The sequence below is a fragment of the Molothrus aeneus genome, chromosome 13, assembly GCF_037042795.1.
Source record: "Molothrus aeneus isolate 106 chromosome 13, BPBGC_Maene_1.0, whole genome shotgun sequence".
In the NCBI taxonomy this organism is placed as follows: domain Eukaryota; kingdom Metazoa; phylum Chordata; class Aves; order Passeriformes; family Icteridae; genus Molothrus; species Molothrus aeneus.
In genome coordinates, this window is record NC_089658.1 from 3,287,432 (window position 1) to 3,313,392 (window position 25,961).

The window sequence follows — 25,961 nt, forward strand, 5'->3', positions numbered from 1 at the left end:
TTTGTGCCGGGGCCGATTTGATGGAGGCTTCAGTCGCTCCTGCCTTTTTTAGCACCTTCTATAATCCCGAATTCCCGTTCCCTGCCTCCCTCCAGCCCTTTTTCCTCCCAGCACCGACCACCAGTTCGCTTTTCCCGAAAATCCGGAGCATCCCAGGCAGGAGTTGGGGAGATGGCTCCACACCACGAACCCCGCCGCAACTCCCACCCCTCCCGTCCCAGGGCTGCTGCTCACTCCCTCCTTTGGGATTTCCAGCGGAAATTTGCTGCTGGATCAAAACAGGAGCCCCAAAACAGGGGCTGGAGAGAGCAGGACACGGAAAAAGGCCAAGGGAGATCCCGGCCCCCATCATTCCCAGTGAGAACCACGGCGCTCTCCTGCTTTTTTTCCACTCTTTATTCCAACCATCCGCTTTGGTTACAGGTCTGAAAGGGTTGGGGAGGGTTTTTTGGTAGCTGTTGTGGTGGATTTTTTAAAATTTTCCTCTCCTGTGATCCGCCCCCGCCTGCTGTAATATTATAAAATCCTACAAGACAGAAACGAGCAGTCGATATAATAAATATCTGTTAGTCCACAAAGTTAAAGTGCTTTGAGAAGGGCTGTGAGAAGCTCTGTCCTGGGCTGGGGATGGGGAACGTCTCGGGGATGTAGTGCAGTAGGAAGCTCTTGCCCGCTGCCCGCGGGCTCTGGACGTGGCCCCTCGGCCCCTCGGACTCTCCTGAGTGAGCAGGAGCAGGGACAGGCATTGGAAGCACGGCCAGGGTGTCCCCTGGGTGTCCCCGCCCAGGGCAGGGCCGCTCCGGGCTGGGCGAGGTTGGGACATCGAGCGGGACCCCCCCTTTGCAGGGGGACAATCCCGATTTTCACAGTTTAGTCTCGCTCCGAGACCTCCGAGAGCGCGGGGGAAGCGGAGCCCGGGCCTGCCCCGGGAACAGGGACAGAGGCGGGGACAGGCGCAGCCCCCCCGGTGCCCTGAGATCCGCGGCCGCTTTCCCTGAGGACGCCCGGGCCAGGGTGGGAGCGGGCACGGCCCCGCTGCGCTGCCCCTCAGCTGCCTGCAGAGCATTTGTGCGTCTCCAGCGTCTTCCCAGCGCCTCCCGCTCCGCTCCGGGCTCTGCTCCCACCTCCCCTTCCCGTCCCCACACCCCAAATCCAGTCACCTTCCGAGGCTTTTCCATGCAAATTCCCAACGCGGCGGCGGCGCCGATTCCCGACCTCCCTCCCACACTAAACAAAAAACAACGACCCGAGCCCCCCTCAAGCAGGAGGGGACTCGCCGGGGGCGTCCCAGCCGCTGCCAACCCCAACATCACCCCCCAAAACCTCGGGAGGCAGCGGGCATCCCGCAGTCCGGAGGAGGCCGAGGGCCTGCTCCTCCTCCTCCTCCTCATCTTCATCACATGCAAGGAGCGGCCGCGCCCTGAGCATCAGCGCATGCATGGCTGGCCAGCGGGGCCGCCACCGCCGCGGCCACCGCGTGTTGCGCCCTCCTCCCGCGGCTCCGCCAGCGAGGCCGGCGGTGAGGGACGCTCAAAATCCACGGAGCTGCTGCAGCGGGCAGGGCGAGCGGGACGGCGTCAGTGGAAGAGCTCGGCCAGGGCCACCACGAGCAGCAGCTGGAGCCACGAGGCCAGCACGGCCGGGGCACAGCCGCGCTGCCACAGGAAGCGCTGGCGGTCCAGCAGGCGCTCCTTGACCAGCGCCTGGCGGAAGCCGTCCTCCTCGGACACACAGACGTAGTGGCCGTAGTGCTCGCGGCGCACGCTGGGGATGAAGTGGAAGCAGTCGTGCTGAGGGTGGGAGGTGTTGCAGCTCTTGATGAGCACGTCCTCGTGGTACCAGTTGTAGGTGGCGTAGTGGGACTCGATGGAGCAGTTGAGGTAGTAGCGGGACAGCGGCATCACCGAGATGTTCCGGAAGTCATCTGTGGGGACACGGGGGTGAGGGTGAGATGGTTGGGAGCAGTCTGGGTTTTTGTGGGGTGGAGGAAGACTCAGAGAGAGAGAGAGAGAACTCCTCGAAACTTCTGCTCTGCCCTGTCATTCCTGCTCCCATGTCTCTGTCTGAGAGCCCCTTAATTTCAAAATTATAACAATTTGGAGGGAGGGGGTTTACATTTTCTATTTCAGAGGAGGTTCCTGCCTTCCTTAACAGACACCTGTCTGTTCAAACTGAGATAAATGACCCATCCAAACCCGTCCAAATCCGTCCAAATCTATCCAAAATCATGCAAACCCATCCAAACTCATCTAACCCCCCAAATCCACCCAAACTCATCCAAATCTGTCCAAAGCCATCCAAACCCACCCAAACTCATCCAAACCCACTCAAACCCATCCAAGCCCATCCAAACCCACCCAAAGCCTGGAGAATCCAACAATTCTTTCCCCAGCCACCACATCTCTACGCACCTTCCTTGACGTCGCCCCTCTGGCAGCTTCCTCGCCACGAGTCCAAGTTCAGGTTCTGGAGCACGTCCCTGGGGGATGGGAATGGGAATAAGCACCAAGAGAACTTTGGGAAGTGGTGGTTCAGGGATGGGAATCCCCCATGATGAGCGGGAATCTCCCCATTCCCATCCCAATTTCAGAAGGCTGGAGATGATCAACATGAGACCCAGCAGCAAGGAGAGGGGTTGGGTGCCCAAAACCCTTCAGAGGAGGGATGGATCCATGTAGGGCACCCCAAACTCTTGGGGAGAGAGGCTGAGTGCCCAAAACCCTTCAAGGGAGGGATGGATCTACACAGAGCACCCCAAATTCTTGGAAATAGGGGTTGGGTAGCCAAAACACTTCAAGGGAGGGATGAATGCACACAGAGCATTCCAAAGTTTTGGGAAAGGCATTTGGGTGCCCACAACCCTTCAAGGGAGGGATGGATCTGTGCAGAGCACCCCAAACTCTTGGGGAGAGGGGTTGGGTGCCCACAACCCTTCAAGGGAGTGATGGATCCACACAGAGCACCCCAAACCATTGAGGACAACACATCCACCCCAAACCCACGCGCGCACTCAATCCAGGAGGGGAATGCTGGGGCTGTGGGTGTTTGTCCAGTGGGATTGGGGTGGGAATGGCCCCCCAGACCTGCTGAGGGCCAGCGAGAGGCAGGAGCCATTGGCCCAGCCGCAGTAGGGGTCCCTGGCCAGCACGCAGCTGTGGCAGTTGTTGCGGTAGGCCCCGCACATGTCCATGGGCAGCTCCAGGACGCGGCTGCTGGAGCCCACGTAGAGCACGGCCTGCAGGAGGAGAGCACAGGAACGGTCATTCCGTGTCCCAGGGAAGGTCAGGAAGGAGCTGGAGCTGCTGGAAGGAGGCCAAGGAGATGCTCCAAGGGTGGAGCTCCTCTAGAGCCAGGCTGGGAGAGCTGGGGATGTTCACCTGGAGAGGAGAAGGCTCCAGGGAGAGCTCAGAGCCCCTTGCAAGGCCTGGAGGGGCTCAAGGAGAGCTGGAGAGGGAATTTGGAGTGACAGGACACAGGGAATGGTTTCCCACTACCAGAGGGCAGGGATGGATGGGATATTGGGAAGGAATTGTTCCCTGGGAGGGTGGGGAGGGGCCAGGATGGAATTCCCAGAGCAGCTGTGGCTGCCCCTGAGTCCCTGGAAGTGCCCAAGGCCAGGGTGGGCACTGGGACTTGGAGCACATTGGGATAGCGCAAGGTGGGAATGGATTAAAGGTCATAGGGTGACCATTAAAGTGATCATTAAAGGTCATCATAGGGTGATCACTGAAGGTCCCTTCCAACCCAAATAGTTCCATGATTTCACTCCCAGACCCCGGGGCTGGCCCTGACCCACTCATGCCTGACCCACACCATCCTCCCGCCCCCAGAGCAGGGACCCACCCTGGCGTGGTCCAGGATCATGGACTGGATGGGATCCTTGTTGGGGAACACCTGGATCTCCACGATGTTCTGCACCCCATCTGGCAGCTCCACCACCTTGTGGATGGACCCCTTGTCTGGGGAGAGAGAGGGCACAGCCCTGGTGAGGGGGTGACAGTGCCAGGAGGTGCCTCCTGGGCCTGACACCCAGCGAGGGCAGGAGCAGCACCCCGAGGAAACAGGCTTGGGAATCCTCGGGGTTCCCCCTTCCCAAAGGATCCCTTCTCCCCTCTGCCAGTGGGAGGGGAGCCCAGCTCGTGCAGGACTCCCAGGTGACTCTGTGCCCATCCCACAGCCCTTCCTGTTGGATCAAGCTGCCCAGGGGGACCCTGCAGGGCATTGGCTGTGTTTAGACCCAGGGTTCTGCAAATTCTCTATGGCTCTGTCCCTCTGTTTCTCTCTATTTCAACTCTATTTCTCTGTTTCTCTCTCTGTTTCTCTCTGACTCTGTTTCTGTTTCTGTATTTATTTCTGTTTCTCTCTAACTTTATTGCTCTGTTTCTCTATTTCTCTCCATTTCTCTCTTTCTCTCTAACTCTGTTTCTCTGTTCCTGTATTTCTGTTTCTCAATTTCTTCATTTCTCTATTTATTGCTCTATTTTTCTCTTTCTCTTTCTCTGCTTCTCTTTAACTCTGTTTTCCTGTCTCTCTCTAACTCTGTTGCTCTATTTTTCTATTTCTCTCTTTTTCTGTTTGTCTCTATTTCTCTGTTTCTACCTCTCTTGTTCTGTTTCTCTATTTCTCTCTATTTCTCTGTTTCTCTCTAACTATAAAATCCCAAATCCATCATTTGTGGGCCCCAATCCAACCCCAGCTACCCATGAGAGCCGGCTGCACTTTCTCCATCACAAAATCAGGAATTTAAACCCCAGCAGGTCCCTCCACGAGTGCCAGGGAACACATCCCACAGATGGGAGGCACCAGGACAGCTCGGGAAGCACCAGAAAACGACGGAGCTGCTCCTTGGGGAAGGATTTCTGCCCCCCAGCACAAACCGTGCCCGCCTCCCCCGTGCCTGGGACGCTGCCCGGAGCCTGCCTGTGCCCACACAGCCAGCCTGGCAGCGTTCTGCTGTTCCCGAAATTTGGCAGCTCGCCACTGCCTGATGAGCATATGCCAGGCTGGGCACGCAGCCCTGCCCGCGGGGAACGTCCCCTGCATGGTGTCCCCGCACCTGTGGCCAGGTAGAGGACGTTGTAGCGGCGCCCGTCGCCCGCGGCCACCTCGTGCACGCCGATTTTCTGGTAGCGGTGCTTGTTGTGGAACAGGGGGCTCCGGGACGGGGACAGCGGCTCCACCCGCTCCTCCACCTCCGGGTGGCTGTCCGCGATCTTGAAGGTCTCGCTCGGCGTGTGCTGCCCCGAGGGGACGCACTGCGGGACAGGGGACAGGAGGGGACAAAAGGGACACTCAGAGGGTGCTGCCCAGAGGGGACAAAAGGGACCCGAGTCAGAGGGTGCTGCCCCGAGGGGATGCACCCTCTGAGTGTCCCTTTTGTCCCCTCTGGACAGGAGGGGACAAAAGGTGTCCCTTTTGTCCCCTCTGGACAGGAGGGGACAAAAGGGACACTCAGAGGGTGCTGCCCAGAGGGGACAAAAGGGACACTCAGAGGGTGCTGCCCCGAGGGGACAAAAGGGACCCGAGTCAGAGGGTGCTGCCCCGAGGGGATGCACTGCAGGACAGGGGACAGGAGGGGACAAAAGGGACACTCAGAGGGTGCTGCCCAGAGGGGACGCATTGTGGGAGAGGGGACGGAAGGGGACAAAAGGGACCGGAGTCAGAGGGTGCTGCCCCGAGGAGACAAAAGGGGACAAAGGGGACAAAAGGGACCCGAGTCAGAGGGTGCTGCCCTGAGGGGACAAAAGGGACCCGAGTCAGAGGGTGCTGCCCAGAGGGGACGCACTGAGGGAGAGGGGACAGAAGGGGACAAAAGGGACCGGAGTCAGAGGGTGGTGCCCCCAGGGGATGCACTACTAGCAGAGGGGATAGAAGGGGCCAAAAGGGACCATCAGAGGGTGCTGCCCCGAGGGGACAGAAGGGGACAAAAGGCACCAGACTCAGAGGTGCTGCCCGGAGGGGACAAACTGTGGGCACAGGGGACAAAAGGCACCAGAGTCAGAGGGTGCTGCCCCCGAGGGGACGCACTGCGGGCAGAGGGGACAAAAGGCAGAGTCAGAGGTGGGCGGGGCGCTGAGGATGGCGGGGGAAGGGGACAGCTCTTCCCCACGGGTGTTGTCACTGTGCCCGTGCCAGGTGCCCTCTGAGATCCTCTCTCCCCGTGCTTTCCATGAACGAATCGAACCTTTTCCAGCCTCCCTCTGTTCCCAGCTGGTCCCTCCCTCCGTGTCCCCTTCCCGAGGTCCCCCGGGCCTCCCGCGGGGCGGCTCCTGCCCCTCCCTCACCTGGCCGGGTTTGACCTCCGGGGTGGGGCCGTTGTAGCCTTTGAGCCGCGATGTCCTGAACACATTGTCGATATCCCCGAAGGAGTAAACACAGACGGCAGAGCTTCCCCTGAGGGGACAACGACAGAGTCAGGGGGGACACCGTGCTGTGCCCACCACCGTGCCTGCTCCAGCTGTTTTCCAGAGGGAAAAGAGGGCTGGAAGGGAGGATTTGGGCCAGGGCCCCTCACCAGGTGTTGGTGAAGAGCCCGTAGACCTTGGAGCGCCGCCAGTCACCCGCAGGGACAAAGAAGACGTCCTGCAGCCAGTTGAAGTTGCCCTTGGTGACAGGGTCCACGCAGATCAGGGTGGCCTTGAGGAATGTGGTCCACTTGGAGGCTGAGAGGGAGCTGGTTCCTCCCCTGTCCTCCTGGGGGATAGGGACAGCAGGGAGGGAGTCAGGGTTTGGGGAGGAACACCCCAAAATGCCCATCCTGATGGGGAACTGTGGGATGCTGCCCCAATCCCGTTCCTGCCATCCCGGTGAGACGGAGCAGGGAATTCTCTCCCCTACGAGGCTGAAGGACAAGGCTGTGCCCCACTCATAGGGGCCAAACCAAGCTTGGCTAAGCCCAGGGGAGCTGGCACATGCCCTGTCCCCCCAGAGCTGTCCTGGCTGCCACCCCAGCCTGTCCCCAAGGTACCTTACACAGCTGGGCCACCCGCGAGATGTTCCGGGGCGCCTCGGGGCTCTTGTCTGGGTTGTCCTCGCGGAAGAAGTAATAAATCTTGTCCTGGTGAGGCTCCTCGTGCCTCAGCGTGGTGGCCTTGACAAACTGAGGGTCTGGGGAGGCAAGGGACAGAGCTTGGACCTGATTTCATCGGGGGAGCCAGCAGTGGGGACAGGGCAGGGAGTGGGACACGGCTGTGGCCCAGGGAAAGGACAGCTCCGAGCCCAGGCTGCCCCTGCTGATCCTTGGGAAGGCTGAGCTAGAACTGAGACTAGATAGAGTTAAATAATAAAGCAGGGATTTATTAAAAGGATCTCCCCAATGGATCCACCTTGGGCAGCATAAGAGCCAACCAAGATGAAAACCAAAATGGTCACAAAAAAAGACACAAAGGTCTCTGACTTTTATAAGTTCTGCTCCATTTGCATATTGGAGTTAATTGTCCAATTACAGCTTCAGGTTATGAATCTCATCCTTCTTGTTTTTTCTCTTCAGCCCATGTTTTTTATGCCCTTGGGCCTGAGATTTGGATCCCTTGTCCTTGGTCCCCAGCTGGAGCAGGAATTGTTTTGTCTCTCTGCTCTGTGCACAGAGCTCACCATCCCCTAACTCAGCTCACCAGACCCACCCACTAAAGCAGCACAGAATTTGAAAAATATAAAAGCTAAACCTGAGGCATCAGTGCCACCTTCCCAGTGCCTGACTGCACAGACTCATTCCCTGGAGCCTGGGGAAGCCCTGGCAGCCACAGAAACCAAGTCCCTCCCGCTCTGGGAGCTGTTGTGGGAAGGAAGGAAGGAAGGATCCCTCAGGAGGAGCGATCCGTGCTGTGCGTTGGGAAAACCCCGTAACACCGTTCCTATCAATGCACCCCTGGGTCCCTCTGAGCATCCTGAGCTGCTGTTTCCATGGCAGGGAATCCCCAGGGATCAGAGCCTTGCTGTTCCCACAGCAGGGAATGTCCCAGGATCAGCCTGGCAGCCCTGGGGCTCTCAGGTCTGGCTCGGTTTCCCCTTCCCTGTTTTATTCTCTTGTCATTTTAATTCCATTTTTATCCCATTAATCCCCCATTTCCCCCCTGGGAAGCCACCACAGCAGCCACCACAAGCCCCGGGAAGTGGAGCAGGGTCCTTTCCTCATGTCCCCTCCCTGTCCCTGCCCTGAGTATGGCCTGGCTGGGTTTTGCCCAGGGCCCCTGCCCACACTGGAAGTTGCCCAACGCTGCGGGGCAGCTGCCGGGCATTTTGCACAATGCAATTTCCTTCCACCCCGCAGGAGGGACTTGCCAGCCTCATTTCCCCATGCCCCAAGGACAGGGAAGTCACTTTTGTGCTGGTTTGGGACAGGGCTCAGGGGAAGCAGGCAGCTGGCTCCCTCCTGGCTGGCACCAAGGGCACCTGATCTGTCAGACTGAGCTTAGGGGGCACTGGGGCAGTACAGCTGCACCACAAACTAGAGTTTCTGTACATAGGATGGAGGGGAGCAACATTTAACTGTGGATCTCCCCCAGCACAAAATTCCATTGCCAAAGAACCAGGAATTTCCAGTTCTTGATGTTCAGAAGGTGCTTTAAGAAGATCAGGGACCCAATGATGTTAAGGTTATGGGATTTATCTCATTGGTAGGTTTACACCAATATTTGTCACCACTGGGTATTGGCCACTCCTTGGCTGGCACTGGCACACCAAACAGGTCACAAAGGGTTTGTTTGGGCTCAAACTGGTCAAACATTTGGTGTCTGAGCCTGCTGACTTGGCCAAAGCAACCCAAACGTTCCTCTCTGGTGGATCTACAGCCATATCTACACTGCAAAAGCCAGCAAACCAAAACTAATAAATTTTGCTTAGTCTGACACTGATCAGCCCCCACAAGAGGCTCTGGAGCTTCTCCTGCCCCCTGCCAGCTGTGGGGGGGGGCAGAGTCCAGTGGGGATAATGTCCCCCCAGTGGGGATAATGTCCCCCCAGTGGGAATGTCCCCACTCACTCTGCATCACCGTGTCACTGGTGTAGAGCTCTCCCCCGCCCCTCACGCGGCGGAATCGAGGGATCTTCCCATTCTGCTGGCTCTTCTTGATGGTGGAGTAGATGTCCTGGCCTGTGGGGAGAGGATGAGGAGGAGTGAAAGCAGTCAGGAATTCCATTGCAGAGATGGTGGGTATGGAACAGGAATCCCATTCCTGACACCCAGTCCTTGAAGGGTGGCAGGGACATATTCTTGGAAGGATCCTCACCTGTCTCCACACCAGGCCTGGAGCAGTGGGGTCACTGCAGGCCCTCCTTCCCAGGTCCCTCCCGACCCAAAGCATTCTCAATTCAGGTCCTTCCCAGGTCCCTCCCAACCCAAAGCATTCCTGATTCAGGAAACTCCTCCCAAGGTCCCTCTTGACCCAAAACATTCCTGATTCAGGTCCCTTCCCAGGTCCTTCCTCCCAAAGTCCCTCTTGACCCAAAGCATTCCTGATTCGGGTCTCTCCTTCCCAGGTCCCTCCCGACCCAAAGCATTCCTGATTCAGGTCCCTCCTTCCCAGGTCCCTCTTGACCCAAAGCATTCTTGATTCAGGTTCCTCCCAACCCAAAGCATTCCCAATTCAGGTCCCTCTTTCTGAGGTCCCTCCCCACCCAAAACATTCCTGATTCAAGTCCTTCTCAGGTCCCTTCTGACCCAAAACACTCCTGATTCCCAACATTCCTCCCACGCAGAGTCCCCATCCCACGCCCCAGTGGGAATCTCCAGCCTCTGTCCCAACGGGATGTGCATTTCCATGGGGACAAAATGAGGAGAGCCAAGGGGACAAAGCCCTCAGAGCAGCCTCAGGGGGTTGCTGTTTGTCCCAGGGAGGCTTTGAGCACAACAAAACCACAGGAAAACAGGAAAATGGGAAAATATCCCACTTACCATCAACAACGACGAGGGTGTTGGAGTCAGGGGTGAAGGGAGCGATCCCTCTCCCATCCCAGGGCAGGCTCTCCTTCCTCTGCGTCTGGGGAAGGACAGAAGGGGATCCTGAGTGGGGTCAGGCCAGGTTTTCCCCAGCCAGGAAATCCAATCCCTTCTGGGAAATCCCCCCCAGAAGGGGGAAGGATCCGTACCACGTTCCAGCAGGTGGGAGCACAGGCGCCGGTCCCGCACACCAGGAGCCCGTCCCCGTACTGCTCCACCAGGGTCAGGTAATTCCGGCTGTCCTCCTGCAGGGGGAGAGGAGCCTGGCCATGGCACAGAGCCCCCAGCACCACACCAATTCCCAGATCCCTCCTGGGTTTTCCCAGATCTCCTCATCCAGAGGGAGCTCATGAGGAGCACACACAGCTCCTTCAATCAAATACTCCAGCCCTCCCCATCCCGCTGTTCCCTCTTCAACCCAAATCCTCCCCATCCCGTTTTTCCTTGAACCACTCAAATCCTCCCCATCCTGTTATTTCTTCAACCCAAATATTCCCCATCCCGTTATTCCTTCTTTAATCCAAATCCTCCCCATCCCATTATTCCTTCAACCCAAATCCTCCCCATCCCATTATTCCTTCTTTAACCCAAATCCTCCCCATCCCGTTATTCCTTCCTTCAACCCAAATCCTCCCCATCCCGTTATTCCTTCCTTCAACACAAATCCTCCCCATCCCATTATTTCCTCCTTCAACCCAAATCCTCCCCATCCCATTGTTCCCTCATGGGTGGGACCTACCAAATTCCCAGAGGACATGCACTGGCCTTCATTTCTCACTGGGAACTCTTCCTAGGATAAAGGAGAGGGAAATGTTTCCATTCCTGCTCTCCCAAGGCCATCAGGCGTGGGCTCAGCATGCCACAAGGTCACCAAACTCACGAGGTGTCCTTGTCCCCCACCCCTGGTGCCTGAAATCCTGCAGGAAGGCCAGACTGGATGCCAGTGACGAAATCTGAGCATTGCTGCTCTCAATTCAGAAAGGATCCCCAGCAGGAAACAGTCAGGATGGATCCAGAAAGGATCCCTGGCTGGAAAAATCCAGGATGGATCCAGAAAGGATGTCCTGGAAACAGCCAGGGTGGATCCAGAAAGGATCCCTGGCTGGAAAAATCCAGGGTGGATCCAGAAAGGATTCCAGTCTAGAAAGAGCCAGGATGGATCCAAAAAGGATTCCAGGATGGAAACATTTGGGATGGATCCAGAAAGGATCTAAAGCTGGAAACATCCAGGATGGATCCAGAAATGATCCCTGGATGGGAATATCCGGGATGGAACCAGAAAGGATCCCTGCATGGAAATAGCTATGATGGATCCAGAAAGGATCCCAGGCTGGGAACATCTGCCCTGTGGGACAGTGAGACCTCTGAGGGATCCCACCCAAGGTAGAACTCGCCCATGGACAACACAGAAAATTTAACACTAATCCTAATCCTAACTCTAACCCTAAACCCAACCCTAACCCACAGGGATCCCACCCAGGGGAGAACAGGGGAGACTGAACCCTGCCCATGGCCAACAGGGGAGACTGAACCCTAACCCCAACCCCAACCTAACCCTAACCATTCTTTCCTGCTGGGATTTTGCTTCCTGGCACGATGGAGCCAGCTGGGCCGAGACCAGGCTCATCCAGGCTCAGAATGTGGGTTGGGAGATGGATCCCAGACCCTTTTTATGGGGTTTTGCTCCAAACCCGTCAGCGGCGCCCCTCACCGTGTAGTTCTCACGCGTTGCAAAGTCGTAGTAGTAGAGCCTCCCCTCGCCCCCGACGTAGATGGAGGAGGTGTTTTCCTGGTGGAAGAACACTGGGAACCTCTCCCTCCGTGGGAACACATATTCCTTGGCACCTGGGAAGGGCACACACCTCAGGGAGCTGCTCTGGGGGCACCTGCTGAGCCCATCCCTTCCCGTGCCCTTGGAGGATGGACAGAATTTGGATCCCAGGAGGGATGGACAGGGTTTGGATCCCAGGAGGGATGGACAGGGTTTGGATCTCCAGGAGGGATGGACAGGGTTTCGATCTCCAGGAGGGATCAACAGGGTTTGGATCCCAGGAGGGATGGACAGGGTTTGGATCCCAGGAGGATCAACAGGGTTTGGATCTCCAGGAAGATGGACACTGTTTGGATCTCCAGAAGGGATGGACAGGGTTTGGATCTCCAGGAGAATCAAGAGGGTTTGGATCCCAGGAGGGATGGACAGGGTTTGGATCTCAGGAGTATGGACAGGGTTTGGATCCCAGGAAGGATGGACAGGGTTTGGATCTCAGGAAGGATGGACAGGGTTAGGATCTCAGGAGTATGGACAGGGTTTGGATCCCAGAAGAGTTGGACAGGGTTTGGATCCCAGAAGGGATGGATCCCAGGCCAGAGCCCATGCCTGACAGATGAAAGTTTCACCCAAAACCACCACCCCCAGACTCCATGTCCCAGACAGGAACAAAAAGCGACAGCCAGCCTTCAGACGTCCCGGCTGGCAGCAGATCCAGCTGTCTGCCCCTCTGCCCTTCCTCTTTCACATCCCACCTTCTCCAGCCCCCCTTCCCTACAAACCCCCTCCATTCCCGCTGCGTGGGCTGGGCGAGGCTGGCCCTGCTCCCCCCCCGGGATCCCAAAACCCGAGGTGTGCACGGGGATCGCTCCGGGGCTCAGGGCCGCCCTCTGCCCGGCGCTCCGAGCTCTCCATTCCCGCTTTCCCCTTTCCCAAACACAGCGGCCTCTGCCCTGGGCAGCGCTCCCAGCATTCGGCCAAAGGCTGAGAACGCCGCTGGAGCTGGCAGCCGGCACTGTCGGGTAATTAATCAGCGGCGCGTGGCTCTTAATTGCCAGGGCTGGCACTTGGCACTGCCCAGCCCGGGGCTCCCTCTGCCCCGCCCAGCAAGAGGCACCTCGGGGGTCACCGGGGCGCTGAATTCCCTCTGGGTTTGGGGGTTATTCCCATCTCCTGCGGGTCTCTCATCCCTTAAAACAAGCAGAGTTTTCCCAGCAGGGCTTGGGGAAGCTGCCAGAATCCCCAGGTGCAATTTGGAGACACAATGAGGGGACAGCTCCCTGTGCCCTTCCCCTGAGACCCTCCCTTCCTTCCCCCACTGTGCCCTGCCCAGCCTTCCCTGTGTCCAAACGCTCCAAGAAACCCCTGACCCCGAGCTGGAGAAGCTGGCACAGAACCTTCCAGGCTGATTCTGCAGCCAGGCTCAGTCCCAGCCTGCCCAGGACAGGCACAATCCCCTTCACACCCTCTCCCTTCCCAAAAACCCCATTAAAGTGCCGTGACCCCATCACCAACACACCTCGAGGGGCTCTGCCCAGACCTCACCAAGCTTTACTGGGTTTGAAACCCCAGCCCCTAAATCTCTGCTAAGCCAGGCAAATCTTCAAGTTTTGAGCTGGAGCTCCAAACTCAGCTCCTCCTCCTCTCCCACATTTCTCTCCTGCTGCTCTGAGGCTCCTTTGGGGGCTCTTCCTGAGTTCCCCGAGCCCCACCGAGCTGTCAGCCGCAAACAAAGCAGCCCTAAACAATCATTTGGCCGGCGCCGAGGTTGTTGTTTATCCTGCAGCTCCCCGGGGACTGAATCAGAGCCGAGAGAGGAAACAGCTCTGCCAGCCTCCAGCGAGCCTGGGCTGGGCTCGGAGCTGGCAACGGAGCCTCTGAGCGCTTCCAGGAGTGCCTGCTGGGGTCTCTGTGCTGCTGGGGTGGCCCTCAGGGGCTGCTCCTAAGCCCTGTAGGGCTGGTCCTAAGCCCTGCAGAGCTGGTCCTACCTAAGCCCTGCAGAGCCGGTTCCAAGTCCTGCTCTGCCTGCTGCAGCTTGGGTTAGGGAAGGGGTTTGGATCCTGGTGGGATGGGGGAACATCCCTGCACCCCAAGCTATGAGTCTGGGATTTGATCATCCCTGCACCCCAAAATGCAGGTCTGGGGTTTGATCCCCTTCTCCCCTGGTGGAATGGGGGGACATCCCAGCACCACAAACTGCATGTCTGGGGTTTGAACAGCATCAGGAGATGAGGATGAGGAGGCAGAGGGCATCATCTCAGTGCCAGAAAAGCATGGAATTGTTGGCAATGGAAGAGACCCTAATTCCACGTTGTGCCAAGGGCAGGGACACCTTCCACTGTGCCAGGGTGCTCCAAGCCCCATCCAGCCTGGCCTTGGACACTTCCAGGGACAGGGCTGTGTCCCATTGTGTCCCCAAAGAACGGGACATCTCTCAAAAGCTGCTTTTGACTCTGGAAAGCAAGGCCGTGTCCCTTGGAGGGCTTGGCCCTGCTGTCACTCCCGCCCCCAAATCCATCTCCGGGGGACACAGGGCTCATTCCCAGAGCCTGGCTGACCCCTCCGAGCCCCTGTGCCCGGCGTTTGCCACCAGCCCCGCGGCTGGGGAGGCAATCAATGGCACCACTGTCCCTGGAAACGTCCCCTGGAAATGTCCCCGCTGCGGGGCCTGAATGGGAGAAAGGGCGGCTTTGTGCTGGGCAGAGCTCCCGCCAGAGGGGAGGGAGCAGGGACATCAAATCAGGGACAGGGACATCCTGGAGGGTGCCTGGGGGAGGGAGGGGAGCAGGGACATCAAATCAGGGACAAGGGCACCCGGGGGCATCCCAGAGGATGCCGGGGCTGAGGGAAGGGAGCAGGGATGAGAACCAAGAGATGCTCCAGATATGATGGAGATGTTATAAATACACATTATAATATTGGCTTTTTGCAAATATTAAAATGGATTTTATATGTGTGGTGCTCTTGGCTGATGCCACAATAACCTTTCCTCTATGGTCCTTGTCCCTTACTGTCCTTTATTTAACTTTTTACATTTTCACAGGAGGGTGCACATGTTTCTCACAGAGAGAAGGGAACAATCCTGCTTTCCATCCAGCCTTTGGTGACAGGGCAAGTGGCTCCCTGTGGGACCAAGAGCCCCTTGAGAAGCACCAGAGCATCCCAAGGCATCCCAAAGCATCCCAAGGCATCTTGGAGCATCCTGGAGCATCCCAGAACATCCCAAAGCATCTGAGAGCATCCTGGAGCACTCCAGAGCATCCTGGAGCATCCCAAAACATCTGGGAGCATCCTGGAGCATCACAGAACATCCCAGAGCATTCTGGAACATTCCAGAGCATCCTGGAGCATCCTGGAGCATCCCAGAACGTCCCAGAGCATCCTGAAGCATCCCAGAGCATCCTGGAACATCCCAGAGTATCCCAGAAGATCCCAAAGTGTCCAGCAGCATCCTGGAGCATCCTGGAGCCGGCAGTTCCCACCCCTGGAGCAGAGGGGCAGCGTGGGCTGCAGCCTCTCCCGGCAAACCCCATCTCCCAGCCCGCCTGGGGCTGAGTCAGCACTGCCTCTCCCTCTCCCTCTCCCCTCCTCTCCAGCATTCCCGGCTGGCAGCGCCTCCCGCAGCCCAGACGCTCCTGAGTCACCGGCTCGCACCGCTCCCGGCTCGGGAAAAAAAGGAATTTCTGGGATTAAACCCTTTTCTGACTTCTTCTGATTGCTATGGTGTGATTTATAGATCTGTACTGCCTCACCACCCTTGACATGAGACTGAAAATGGAAGAAAAGGTTTTAAAACTCCTCTCCGTTGCCCCATCTCTGGGTCAGGAAAGGGTTAAATCCGACAGGAATTCTGTGGGGATGCGGAGTTGGGGCGGAGCAGGGTGGAGGGGATGGTACTGACGGGATAAAATCAGGATTCGAAGTAAAGCATTTATCTGAAATATTTATCTGAAATAAAGGGAAGTGGAAGTGGGATGGGAGCAGAACCTGCTGGGTTCTGGGAGCTGGGGCAGGCATGAGGCACTTCCTTCATTTCCTGCCCTTAAATCCCTTCAAAGTGGGAAAAATCTTGGATTGTGAGGTGGGAGAGCAGGGCAGGGAGTCTGTCTGGCCCTGGAATTGTCCACTCCTGGAAGTGCTCTCTCCTGGAATTCCCCCTTCCTGGAATTGCCCTTTCCCTGGAATTGCCCCCTCCTGGAATTGCTCCCACCTGGAATTGCCCCCTCCTGGAATTCCCTGCCCCTGGAACTGCCCTCTCCCCTGGAATTGCCCCCTCCTGGAATTCCCTGCCCCTGGAACTGCCCTCTCCCCTGGAATTGCCCTCCCCTGGCACTGCCCGTTCCCATAGGGCCCCTCGGCTGAGCTGTGCCACCCCGGGCTCTCCTGTCGCTGTCACAGGACGGGGACACGCGGCCGAGCCGCCAGCACGCGGCAAACCGGGATTGGCACGGGGCACACCGGGATTGGCACGGGCGCGGTGCCGAGCGCTGGCAGCCGAGCCCCGCCGCCCAGGCGGTGCCCGGGAAGTGTCGCTGTGACGCGTGGCAGCGCTGTCACTCGCGGTGGCCCCGATGGCACTGCCACCTGCTCTGCTGCCCGCGCAGCCGCCAAACATTCCCCAGCTCGGATCCCTTTCCCCACCGCCGTGACACGTTCCCACCTCGATGACAGCGCGTCCGGCTGGGATCGGCGCGGGAGGCAGCAGGAAACGCTGACTGAAGGGCTGGGAATGTGGGAGTGTCCCCTGGATGTCACCTGGGACGTTCTCATCCCGGCTCTGAGTCAGGGCGAGCAATCCCGGAGCTCCACATCGATCCCGCTGCTGGGATAGCACTGGGAGCTGCCTGGATGCGGTGACAGCGATCCCTGTCCCATTGCCAGTCTGGATGTGGTGACACCAAGATCCCTGTCCCACTCCTGATGAGGTGACACTGATCCCAGTCCTGCTCCCAGTCCTGGTCAGGATGTGGTGACACCAATCCCTGTCCATTGTCAGTCTGGATGAGGTGACACTGATCCCTGTCCCGCTCCCTATGCAGTGACACCGATCCCTGTCCTGTTCCTAATGTGGTGACATCAATCTCGGTCCCACTCCCGATGTGGTGACACCGATCCCTGTCCCTCTCCTGGTCTGGATGCAGTGACACTGATCTGTGTCCTGCCCCCGCTCCTGATGCGGTGACACTGATCCCTGCCCCACTCCAGGTCTGGATGTGGTGACATTGATCCCTGTCCCGCTCCCAATGTGATAACACCGGTCCCTGTCCCACTCCTGCTGCGGAACAATCCCTGTCCCACTCCTGATGCGGTGACACTCATCCCTGCTCCACTCCCAATATGGTGACACCACTCCCTGTCTCATTGTCAGTCTGGATGCAGTGATACGAGATCCCTGTCCCACTCCCTCTTCCCACAGGATGTGTGACAGCAGCCCAGGTCCCCTTTTCTCAGGACTGTGATTCAGGGCCACTCCCTGAGTCACTCAGGACTCCATCCCAGCTCCCAAACTCCGCAGTGCGGCTGGAGTTTCATCATTCCCTCAGGCCAGGCTGGGCCAGGAGCACAATCCCTGCATTTCCCACCTTCCCACCCTCTCCCAGGGGGACAGGGACACTCCAGGGTCCCCTCTGTCCCCAGAGCAGGGCTGGATTCACCACACTGTTGCCTCCCTCCTACCCAAGCTCCAGCAAGAAGCCAAGCTGCATTTTCTCTCTCTTTTCTTTTTTTTTAGACATTCTATAAATTCCCAAATTGAGGCATTTGAGGAAGAGGAAATATGTCTCCAAGGAGCTGCTGTGCTAAGTTTTCCTTCCAGCATGATTTGCTCAAAGGGAACAGAGTGACACGAGGGAACAGTGTGACACCAAGGAGGGGGGCACAGCGGGGACAGGAGTGTCCCATTCCCATGGGATGGAGCCTCAGGCAGCCTTGGCAGGCACTTGGGACAGAGCCTGCAACAATGGGGTTTTTTATAGAAACAGCCTGACTGTAAATGAGGCATTTCGGGAGTTTTGGGCAGGTTTGCTCTGACCTGCCACGGAAAATTTGAAGGGTTGTGACTGTGAGGTCCCAGCACCATCCCACACCTCATGAGGAGTGACACATTTCTCATCTTCTGGATGGGTTTCCGAGAAGGAGGCAAAAGAAGAAATGTAAGTGGCAAGAAATGTGTGGAGGCCACTTCCTCTGCTGTGGCCTCCTGTCCCCAGCCTCTGCCAGGGCTGCACCCCAGGAGCAGGGTCCTGTATCCCCAGAGTCCCCAGGGACACCCCTCTGGAGAAGGAGAGCCTGGAAGGAAGGGAGAGGGATCACCCCAGGCTGAGGGATCACCCCAGGGCAGCCCTGTCGTGTTTCGGGTTGCCCCGTGCCCCAACCTGAGTCATCTCTCAAAGGAAGCAGAAGCAGCAGAGCAGAAGTGATAGCAACACCTCCAGGTTTCTGTCCCATCCCCCCAGGAGCTCCCACCAGGTCCAAACCCCACCCTGGCCCCACTTTTGTTCCCTCCACGTTCCTGTGCAATCCTCAGGAGCTCCCTCGGTGGCAGCCGCAGAGAGGGAAGGTGGCTCCAAATCCCACCCTGGCCCTGCTCTTGTTCCCTCCATGTTCCTGTCCCTCCCTCTGGGAGCTCCCTCTGGGTCCAAATCTCACCCTGGCCCCACTTTTGCTCCTTCCACGTTCCTGTCCCAATCCCCAGGAGCTCCATCTGGGTCCAAATCCCACCCTGGCCCCGCTCTCACTCCCTCCACGTTCCCCTCTCCTGCCCAGCTCGGAGCTGACAGGATCGTGGCCACCTGTCCCTGCTTTCCTGCTCTCCCCTGTCCCTGAAAGGAGCAGGGACCCCCAAAAACTCCTGGGGCAACCAGACAGAAAGTGAAGTGAGCTGTTCCCTGCTTCCCTCGGCCGGGGAACACGCAGCTCCCTGCCAGGGCTGTGTGTCCATCCCACCCCGAGGCTGGAACGTGGACCAGCGAGTCCTGGTGGAATTCCCAGGGTTTCCAAAGGCAGCCCAGCCTCTCTCGTGCCCCTGGGGCAGGGAAGGGCAGGGGCCAGGCTCGAAGGTGCCTGGGCCGGGCCTTCCCGCAGCAGCATCCCAGGAAGGAGCATTAAAAGGTTTTCCAAAGTGCTTTCCCATCAGCCCGGGCTGGGTAAAAGCCCTGACGGGAATTTTGCTGTTCCCTCCATCCTGCAGGAAAGGCTGCGGTTCCCAAAAGCAGGAACTGGGGCTGTGGGCTGCTTTCCTTCCCATTTTTCAGCTGGGACCTGGGGGAGGCTTCAGTTGCTCCCTCAGAACCAGCACAGACAGGAGAGAGGGACTAGGGGGACACACAGCCCTAAAACCCACTAAGGGGCCCAGGAGCTGGCAGGAAACCCCAAAGAAAGAGGCGTGAAAGCAGCCAGAGCCACCTCACAGCTCTGTCTCACCCTGAGAGCCCGGCAAGGCACAGCCACGGGGCTCATCCGGAGTTTCTCATCCCCCCTCCCCGAGATGCTTTGGAGATGAGCGGCGATTCATCACCGAGGCCTCCCTTTCTTATCTCACCTCATCTTATCTCACCTCTGCCTCCCCAGCCCTTCCGTCCTCTTCGAGCAAAGGGCACGGCCTTGTGGGACCACCAACCTCCTCACCCAGCCGGGTTTTCTGTCCAGCTGGGAATTCCTCTATCCCGCTTTTCCCCTGCTCCTTTTCCCCCGTTCCTGCACTCCCGGGGTGCTCATTGTGCCCTGGAGAGATCCCTGCCCTGCCCAGCTTTTCCCTTGCCCCTTTTCCCCTCTATCCCTGCACTCCCGGGGTGCTCATCGTGCCCTGGGGAGCTCCCTGTCTTGTCTAGCCTTTCCCTTGCCCCTTTCCCTGCGCTCCCGGGGTGCTCACCACGCCCTGGAGAGATCCCTGCCCAGCTTTTCCCTTTTCCCCTCTATCCCTGCACTCCCGGGGTGCTCCTTGTGCCTTGGGCAGCTCGCTGCCCTTCCCAGCTTTTCCCGAGCCGGGCAGACAATGGAGCTCGCATTAGCCGGGATAATCCATTCCACAAAAGCCGGCGATCCCGATGCCCGGCAGGGCCACGCTGCAGAGCACTCTCGGAGCACACAAATGGGCTTTTTCAGAGGCACTCTCCGAAAGGAAATATCCTGGCACGTCAAGTATTCCCGAGCTAATTCTGTGAGCGCCTTGGGGGGGAAAATCCCTTTTGGTTTGGGAACTGAGCTGCCGGGTTTGGGATTGGGATTTGGGATCCCAGAAGCTCTTGTGGGAGCTGTGCTGCCGATATCCCTGCTCCAAGCTGGAGCTGGAATTGATCCCAAACACCCACTCAACAACAGAGACCCCCTAACCTGCATCCCGCAGGGAACAAGCCCTGGATTCAAAGCCGGGGCTCTGCTCGCCCCACGCTCCGGGAACGCTGGAATTCTCCTTATTAAACATCAAACCCCTGGCTGGCGGGCTCGGCAGCAATTCCATGAATACTAACACGGCCCCACTCTGGCTCCCCCCATAATTATGCAGCACTGGAGCTGCAAGGCGAGGCCAGAGCCTTTGATTCCGTGGATTTGTGCCATCCGCCAGGTCCGGCCTTCCCGGCTGCACCCCACGGCTGCAGGGACTAAATTTAGAGCCAGGTTTTGCCACTTTCCAAAAGCTCTGCTCTGCAGTGCTGGTCCCAGGCTGTGATGATGGAATTTTATCCAACAATGGCACAAGCACTGCTGGATGTTGTGTCAGTGCAACAAAGGATGGATTCGGCGGATCCGGGGAGCCCCTCCCAGCCCAGGAAAGCCAAACATTGATTTCCCAGGAAAGGCCTTCCAAGGGGAAAAGCTGCCCCAAGCAGTGCCAGGAGCATCCAGCAGCAGAACAACCCTGCTCCACCCACTTCCTTATCCCAGCTCCCCACAGCTGGAAAATCCTTCCAGGGAAAGGGTGGGCACAGGGAACAGCCACCTTGGTGTCCCCAGGGAGGTTCTGAGTGGGAAGATCCAGAGGTTTCATCCTTGTGGAATGCAGGTGAGGCCCTTCCCAGTGGGATCAGGGATGGCCCTGCTGTGCCCTTCCCAGTGGGATTGGGACTGGCCCTGCTATGCCCTTCACAGAAGCATTGGGAAGAAACCCAATGGGATTGGGAATGACCCTGCCATGCCTTTCCAAGTGGGATTGGGAATGACCTCACCATGCCCTTCCCAGTGGGATCAGGAAGGATCCCAATGGGATTGGGAATGACCCCACCATGCCCATCCCAATGGGATTGGGAAGGATCCCAGTGGGATCAGGAATGGCCTGCCTGCCATGCCCTTCCCAGTGGGATTGGGAGTGGCCCCACTGTGCCCATTGGGATTGGGAAGGATCCCAGTGGGGTCAGGAATGGCCCCACTGTGCCCTTCCCATTGGGGTCAGGAAGGATCCCAGTGGGATCAGGAATGGCCCCACTGTGCCCTTCCAGCCTCCTCCTACTTCTTCCCACACCTGCTGTGTGCTCCAGGTGAGTGCCAGCCCCGGGCCATTCCGGCTTTGTGCCAGCACCCTCTGTGTGCCCCATGACCCGGGACACGGATTTCCCATTCCCCTCACGTCCAGCCCCGGCTGCAGCTCCGCATTCCCCAGACCCGGAAAGCCCCGGGGGCAGGAATGTGAAACCAGACTCGCCAAAACGCCGAGATCCCAGCACAGCCCGGCCGGGGCAGTGCGAGGGCAGGTCCCTGGCTGGGACCGGCCTCGAATTCCTCAAGGCAACTCCCGGAACTCGCCGTGCCTGTCCCTCCCACCTGCCAGACGGGAATATTTGCCCCCAGTGCTTAACGAGACGGGGAATCATCGCTGCCTGACCCAGTGAGGCAAGGCAGGGAGGGGACAGGTGACAGAGGCAGAGCTGTCATTAAGGGCTGTATCACCCAAACCCCACTCCTCAATTACACCTCCACATCCTGCTCCCCTGGCACTCCCACGGCGTGCCACACGGGTGAGGCTGGCAGCAAAAGGAGGCCCAGCAGGAGGAACCAGCCCTATTTCTGGAGCAGCCTGGAATAGCCATGGAGCTGGCTGGAACCCATTTCCCCTCCTCGCTCTCCTCGCTCACCTCCCAACCCTTTTTAGGATACGAGATCTTCCCTAAAAAGCACCTTGGACTTAGATTTATTCCGTGCTCAAGCTTAGATTTAGCTTGTACTCAAGCACTCAGGTCTAAATTTAGTCTGTCCCATTTAAGCACTGACTGCATCATCCACAGAACACCTTCCCAGGCCGGTTTTCAGCAGTTCCGTCCCCAAATTGGCTGGTGCAGAGCTGGGAGTTTGGTCAGAAATTGGCATCTGGCTCCTTTTTCCAGCCACAACTTCCATCAATCGTGCCCTGCCTGTTGTTTTTGTGTCGTGCTCTTGCAACAGGAGGTGCCTGTGATTCACTCCATTTGTTTGGTTTGCTTTTCTTCTTTTTCAATCTGCGCACAGCAAAACATATTTCTTTTTTCTTTTTTTTTTTTTTTTTTTCCTTCCCCAACCAACATTTTCAGTTCCCAGCATCCCCCAACCCTGTGAAAAAGGAGAAAATAGCACTGCTGGGAAAGCGAGCAGCTTTCTCCTGGAAATGGTGATGCTCTGAGAGCTTGGTGGGAAAGTGTCCTACAAAGATGTTTCACACCATGGGACCACAAAAAACCCCAGAGATGCTGTCACCGAGGAGAAAAGCTGCTGCTGGCACCAGAAATCCCTCGTTTGCCGCAACAGGAGGAGATGAGGACCTCAAGGATCATCTCATCCCATGCCCTGCCATGGTCAGGGACACCTTCCACTGTCCCAGGGTGCTCCAAGCCTCGCTTTGGGCACTGCCAGGGATCCAGGGGCAGCCACAGCTTCTCTGGGAATTCCATCCCAGCCAGGAATTCCTTCCCAACATCCCATCCATCCCTGCCCTTTGGCATTGGGAGCCGTTCCCTGCGTCCTGTCCCTCTATCCCTGATCCCAAGCCCCTCTGCAGCTCTTTCCAGAAGGTTCTGGGGGGACCCAGCCCTGCCGTGCCAGGAGGGCACGGAGAGTTCCCCGCCAGCCCTGCTGACACAGCTCTCCCTGTCAGGGAGGCAGCCAAGCCTAGCAAAGCCCAGGAGCCGTTCCAGGCGGATTCCCAGAAATGCCAATCCAAGGGCCCGCTGTAGCCCGGGGCGGGTTTGAGCCAGCTCACCCCGCCGAGGGTCAAGTGTATAATCCCGCCCTTCCCTCGGGGACCTCCTTATCTCTGCTGCCTGCGGCTTCCAGCTCACCTGTTAATGAGCTGGGAATAATTAAACAGCCGGAGCCCAACCCACCTCGCGGTGGGTTGAGTTTTCCCCGGCGCTCTGCACGTGTGGCTGAGCAGGGACGAATTGCTGAGCGTGGCAGCAGCTCCAGCCCAGCCTGCGCTGCAAAGGCCGCGGGCTGCAGCAGCCCGAGCCCGCCGCAGGCTCCGTGCCACGCTCAGCGTTTTGTGATGCTCGGTGACTTTCCGGTCAGGAGACAGCCGGGCTGGGCTGTCCCCTCCGCTGTCACCCTGCCCCGGTCCTGGGACACGCCGAGCAGCAATAGCTCCGTGCGGGATGCGGCTGCACCTTTGGCAAAGCGCAGCCCAGCCGGGCAGGGGAAAAATCCAGGGAGGCAGGGGAGGATGAGGAGGGAGGGAATGATGGGAACACTCCTCGAGTTCAGCCCGCAGGAACTCGGAGCCCTCCGCAGGACACGGGGAAGGGCAGCGGCCAGGGACACTCCGGGGTCAGCCTCCAAAGGGAACGGGGCAAAGGTCCTGCCAGCAGAAATGTCACACAGCAAAGGTCAGCTCCATATCACTGCTCGAGTCAGGAGGGAACCCTGCAGAGCCAGGTGTGCCTGGCAGTGACCACTTGCCCACGGCCACCTGTGCAGGCTGCAGGGGCCACGGAGCTGCAGAAAAATGAGCTCCAAAGTGCTGGGAATTGTTAATGCAGGAGCTCCGAGCAGCAGGACAGGCCCGCGGTGCTCCTTTGTCTGCAGGGGTGAGCCCAGGGTTGTGCCACCTCAGCCTGGAGATGTTTTGTCCCACATCCCCACCTCACCTCAGATATTTCTTACTGGGAACTGGAGGCCAAAGCAGCGGAGCTGCAGCGAGGGCAGGGTTTGATGGATCCTGGGAAGCTCCAGATGTCACCAAACCGGTAGATTTGAGCTTTCTGCTGTCACAGACTCACTGTGCATGGTGCTGGTGAGGGGAGCGAGGCCGAGGGATGGAAAAGCAGCTGCAGCTTTGCCCGATTTCCTGCGCTGCAGGCAGGGAGGGATCGCTCCTGCAGAGAGCCCGGCTCTGCCCAGCCCCACAGATCCGCACCCTCGCCCTCCTCGGGGCTGGGACACGTGGAGGTGCCTTTGCCGAGCCGCATCACCTGCTGCCTGTGCGGGGCCGTGGCGTGGAAGAAATTTAATTAGGGGAGAGCTGCCAGCTCCTGCAGAGCCCAGGGCCAGCCCTGCACCACTGCAAAGGCAGCAGCGGGCCCGGAACGCTGCTCCCCACCCCCAGGAACGGGGGGCAGAGCTGGAAATCATCCCTGCGAGCTAAAGAGCAGCACTGCGAGCTGAAAGTCAGCCCTGCGGGCTGGAAATCGGCCCTGCGGCTCCATCCCCCCCGCTCGGCTGGCGAGGGCCGGGCTCGGAGCGGGCTGCAGCTGCGGCAGCCACGTGCTGAGCCCGGAACGCTGAACATGCTGAGCTTTCAGTGCGCCCGGGCCACCGGGAAGTTCAGCGGGGGTTCGCGGCCACAGCAGCCCCCAGCCCGTTTCCTCATCCTCCGCCTCCTCGCTCACCCACTGCCCTACTTGGGGAGGGTAGAGGTGACACCAAGGAGATGTGAAATAGGACACGGCTCGCTCCCATCGCTCCCTGACTGCAATACCACTCTAGCCCGGGGCCCTCCCGAGTTCTCAGAAATAATTACAGGCACAGATAAGCACAGAAAGGAGAGCAGGTGAAATTTCCTGATTGGTTTCGGTGACAGGTGCTAGCAGCCTTCAGTGCCACCCAGACACTGGTGAGCGACGAGTGACAGCATTGTGCAGGGACACAGGTGGGGATCGGCCACTCCATCCCCTCCCTGTCCCTCGATTTCCAGCCACGCCGAACCCCACCGCTGTCGGGAACAGGGGGAATGTCCCCGGAGCAGCAGCTCCCGTCCCCTTTTCCCGCAGCCACCGCCGGTGACGCCATAGCGGAGCAGCCTCCCCTGCCCTGCGCGGCGGTACCGCTCCCCTTTGTGTGACAAGGTGACAGCAGAGGCCACCCCCGAGCCGCGCACACGGCCAGCACCCCCCTCCCCGCTCTGCCAGCCCGGGGAAGGGCACGCAAATGCCAGCGGAGGAGAACAGATGGCACGGAACGAAGCGGGGGAAATGGGCGTTCTCGGAAGTTGCCAGGGAATGGGGAGCAACAGAGGAGCCCTTGTGCTGCAGAGCCCGCCCGGCAAAGCCAACGGGGTCTTTGTTCCAGCCAGCCCGGAGGGGATTCATCCCAAAACTCGTGATGAAACCAGCGCCGACACACCAGGCTCAGAGCCTTGAAAACATTTCTTTGTTCGGGTTCGCCCAGATCCAATCTGGTTACAAAGTCCTTACGTGCCGTTTGTAAATTTTTTCCCCTGAGACCAGCGGTCCTTGGCAAATATTTACTCCCCAAACTCGTCTGCAGCGAGTAGGGCGAGTTCAAGCAGATAAATAAGTGCATTAACTATGTAAATATATACTTCTGCTTTCTGGAGTGCCGCAAGTTAGGAAATGTGTCAGAGCTTTTTGACAGCCTTTAATATACCCAGCAGATAAGGGGGAAAAAAGCGCTTTTCGACAGCCTTTAATGTCCCCAGCTCGCAGGAAAATGCTTTTAAAACATAAAAAAGAAAAAAGAAAGAACCGTCTAAAAAACCAATTAAAAGCCAACAGCCTCAACCCACAGGCATTTAACGAGAGCCAAAAGCCTCCCCGAGGACACAAAAGAAATAGAAATAACCCGAGTGCTCAAAGGACGAGCCCCCGGTAGGAAGGAGCCGGCGCGGGGAGCAGCCGCATGCCGAGGGCGCAGCCCGGGACTCACCTTGGGGAGCCGCGATGATCCTGGGGTTCACCTTGGGGCGCCCCGCTGCCCACGTGCCCAGCTGGCCGAGCCACAGGGCCACCAGGAGGGCAACAGGCGACTTCCTCCTGCCCATTCCTAGTCCGGGAGCGAGCCGGGATCGGCAGCCAGGCGGGCTGACAGCTGCATCTCCCCGTGTACAAAAGGCTGCGAG

At 58.3% G+C, this 25,961-nt stretch overlaps 1 protein-coding gene across 1 annotated transcript; it reads right to left on the reverse strand.

Annotated features, from left to right (window-relative positions):
• Positions 1-375: 375 nt before the first annotated feature.
• Positions 376-25,961, reverse strand: SEMA7A (semaphorin 7A (JohnMiltonHagen blood group)). The gene is made up of 14 exons (XM_066558987.1): positions 25,769-25,961; positions 11,648-11,781; positions 10,676-10,726; positions 10,086-10,181; positions 9,892-9,976; positions 8,980-9,090; positions 6,968-7,107; positions 6,515-6,693; positions 6,285-6,393; positions 5,057-5,255; positions 3,844-3,959; positions 3,084-3,235; positions 2,412-2,479; positions 376-1,924 (listed from the first exon to the last, which is right to left on the reverse strand). Exons 1-14 carry the CDS (start codon positions 25,881-25,883, stop codon positions 1,578-1,580), a joined length of 1,902 nt encoding a protein of 633 aa, XP_066415084.1. The 5' UTR covers positions 25,884-25,961; the 3' UTR covers positions 376-1,577.

What these genes read in the sequence shown, in the direction of transcription:
- SEMA7A (XM_066558987.1), bottom strand. Translation starts at nt 25,883, where the DNA reads ATGGGCAGGAGGAAGTCGCCTGTTGCCCTCCTGGTGGCCCTGTGGCTC. An exon ending in CAACGCGTGAGAACTACACG is followed by an intron (nt 10,727 to 11,647) that starts GTGAGGGGCGCC and finishes CCTTTATCCTAG; the next exon opens with GAAGAGTTCCCAGTGAGAAA. An exon ending in CGGAGGTCAAACCCGGCCAG is followed by an intron (nt 5,256 to 6,284) that starts GTGAGGGAGGGG and finishes CCTGTCCCGCAG; the next exon opens with TGCGTCCCCTCGGGGCAGCA.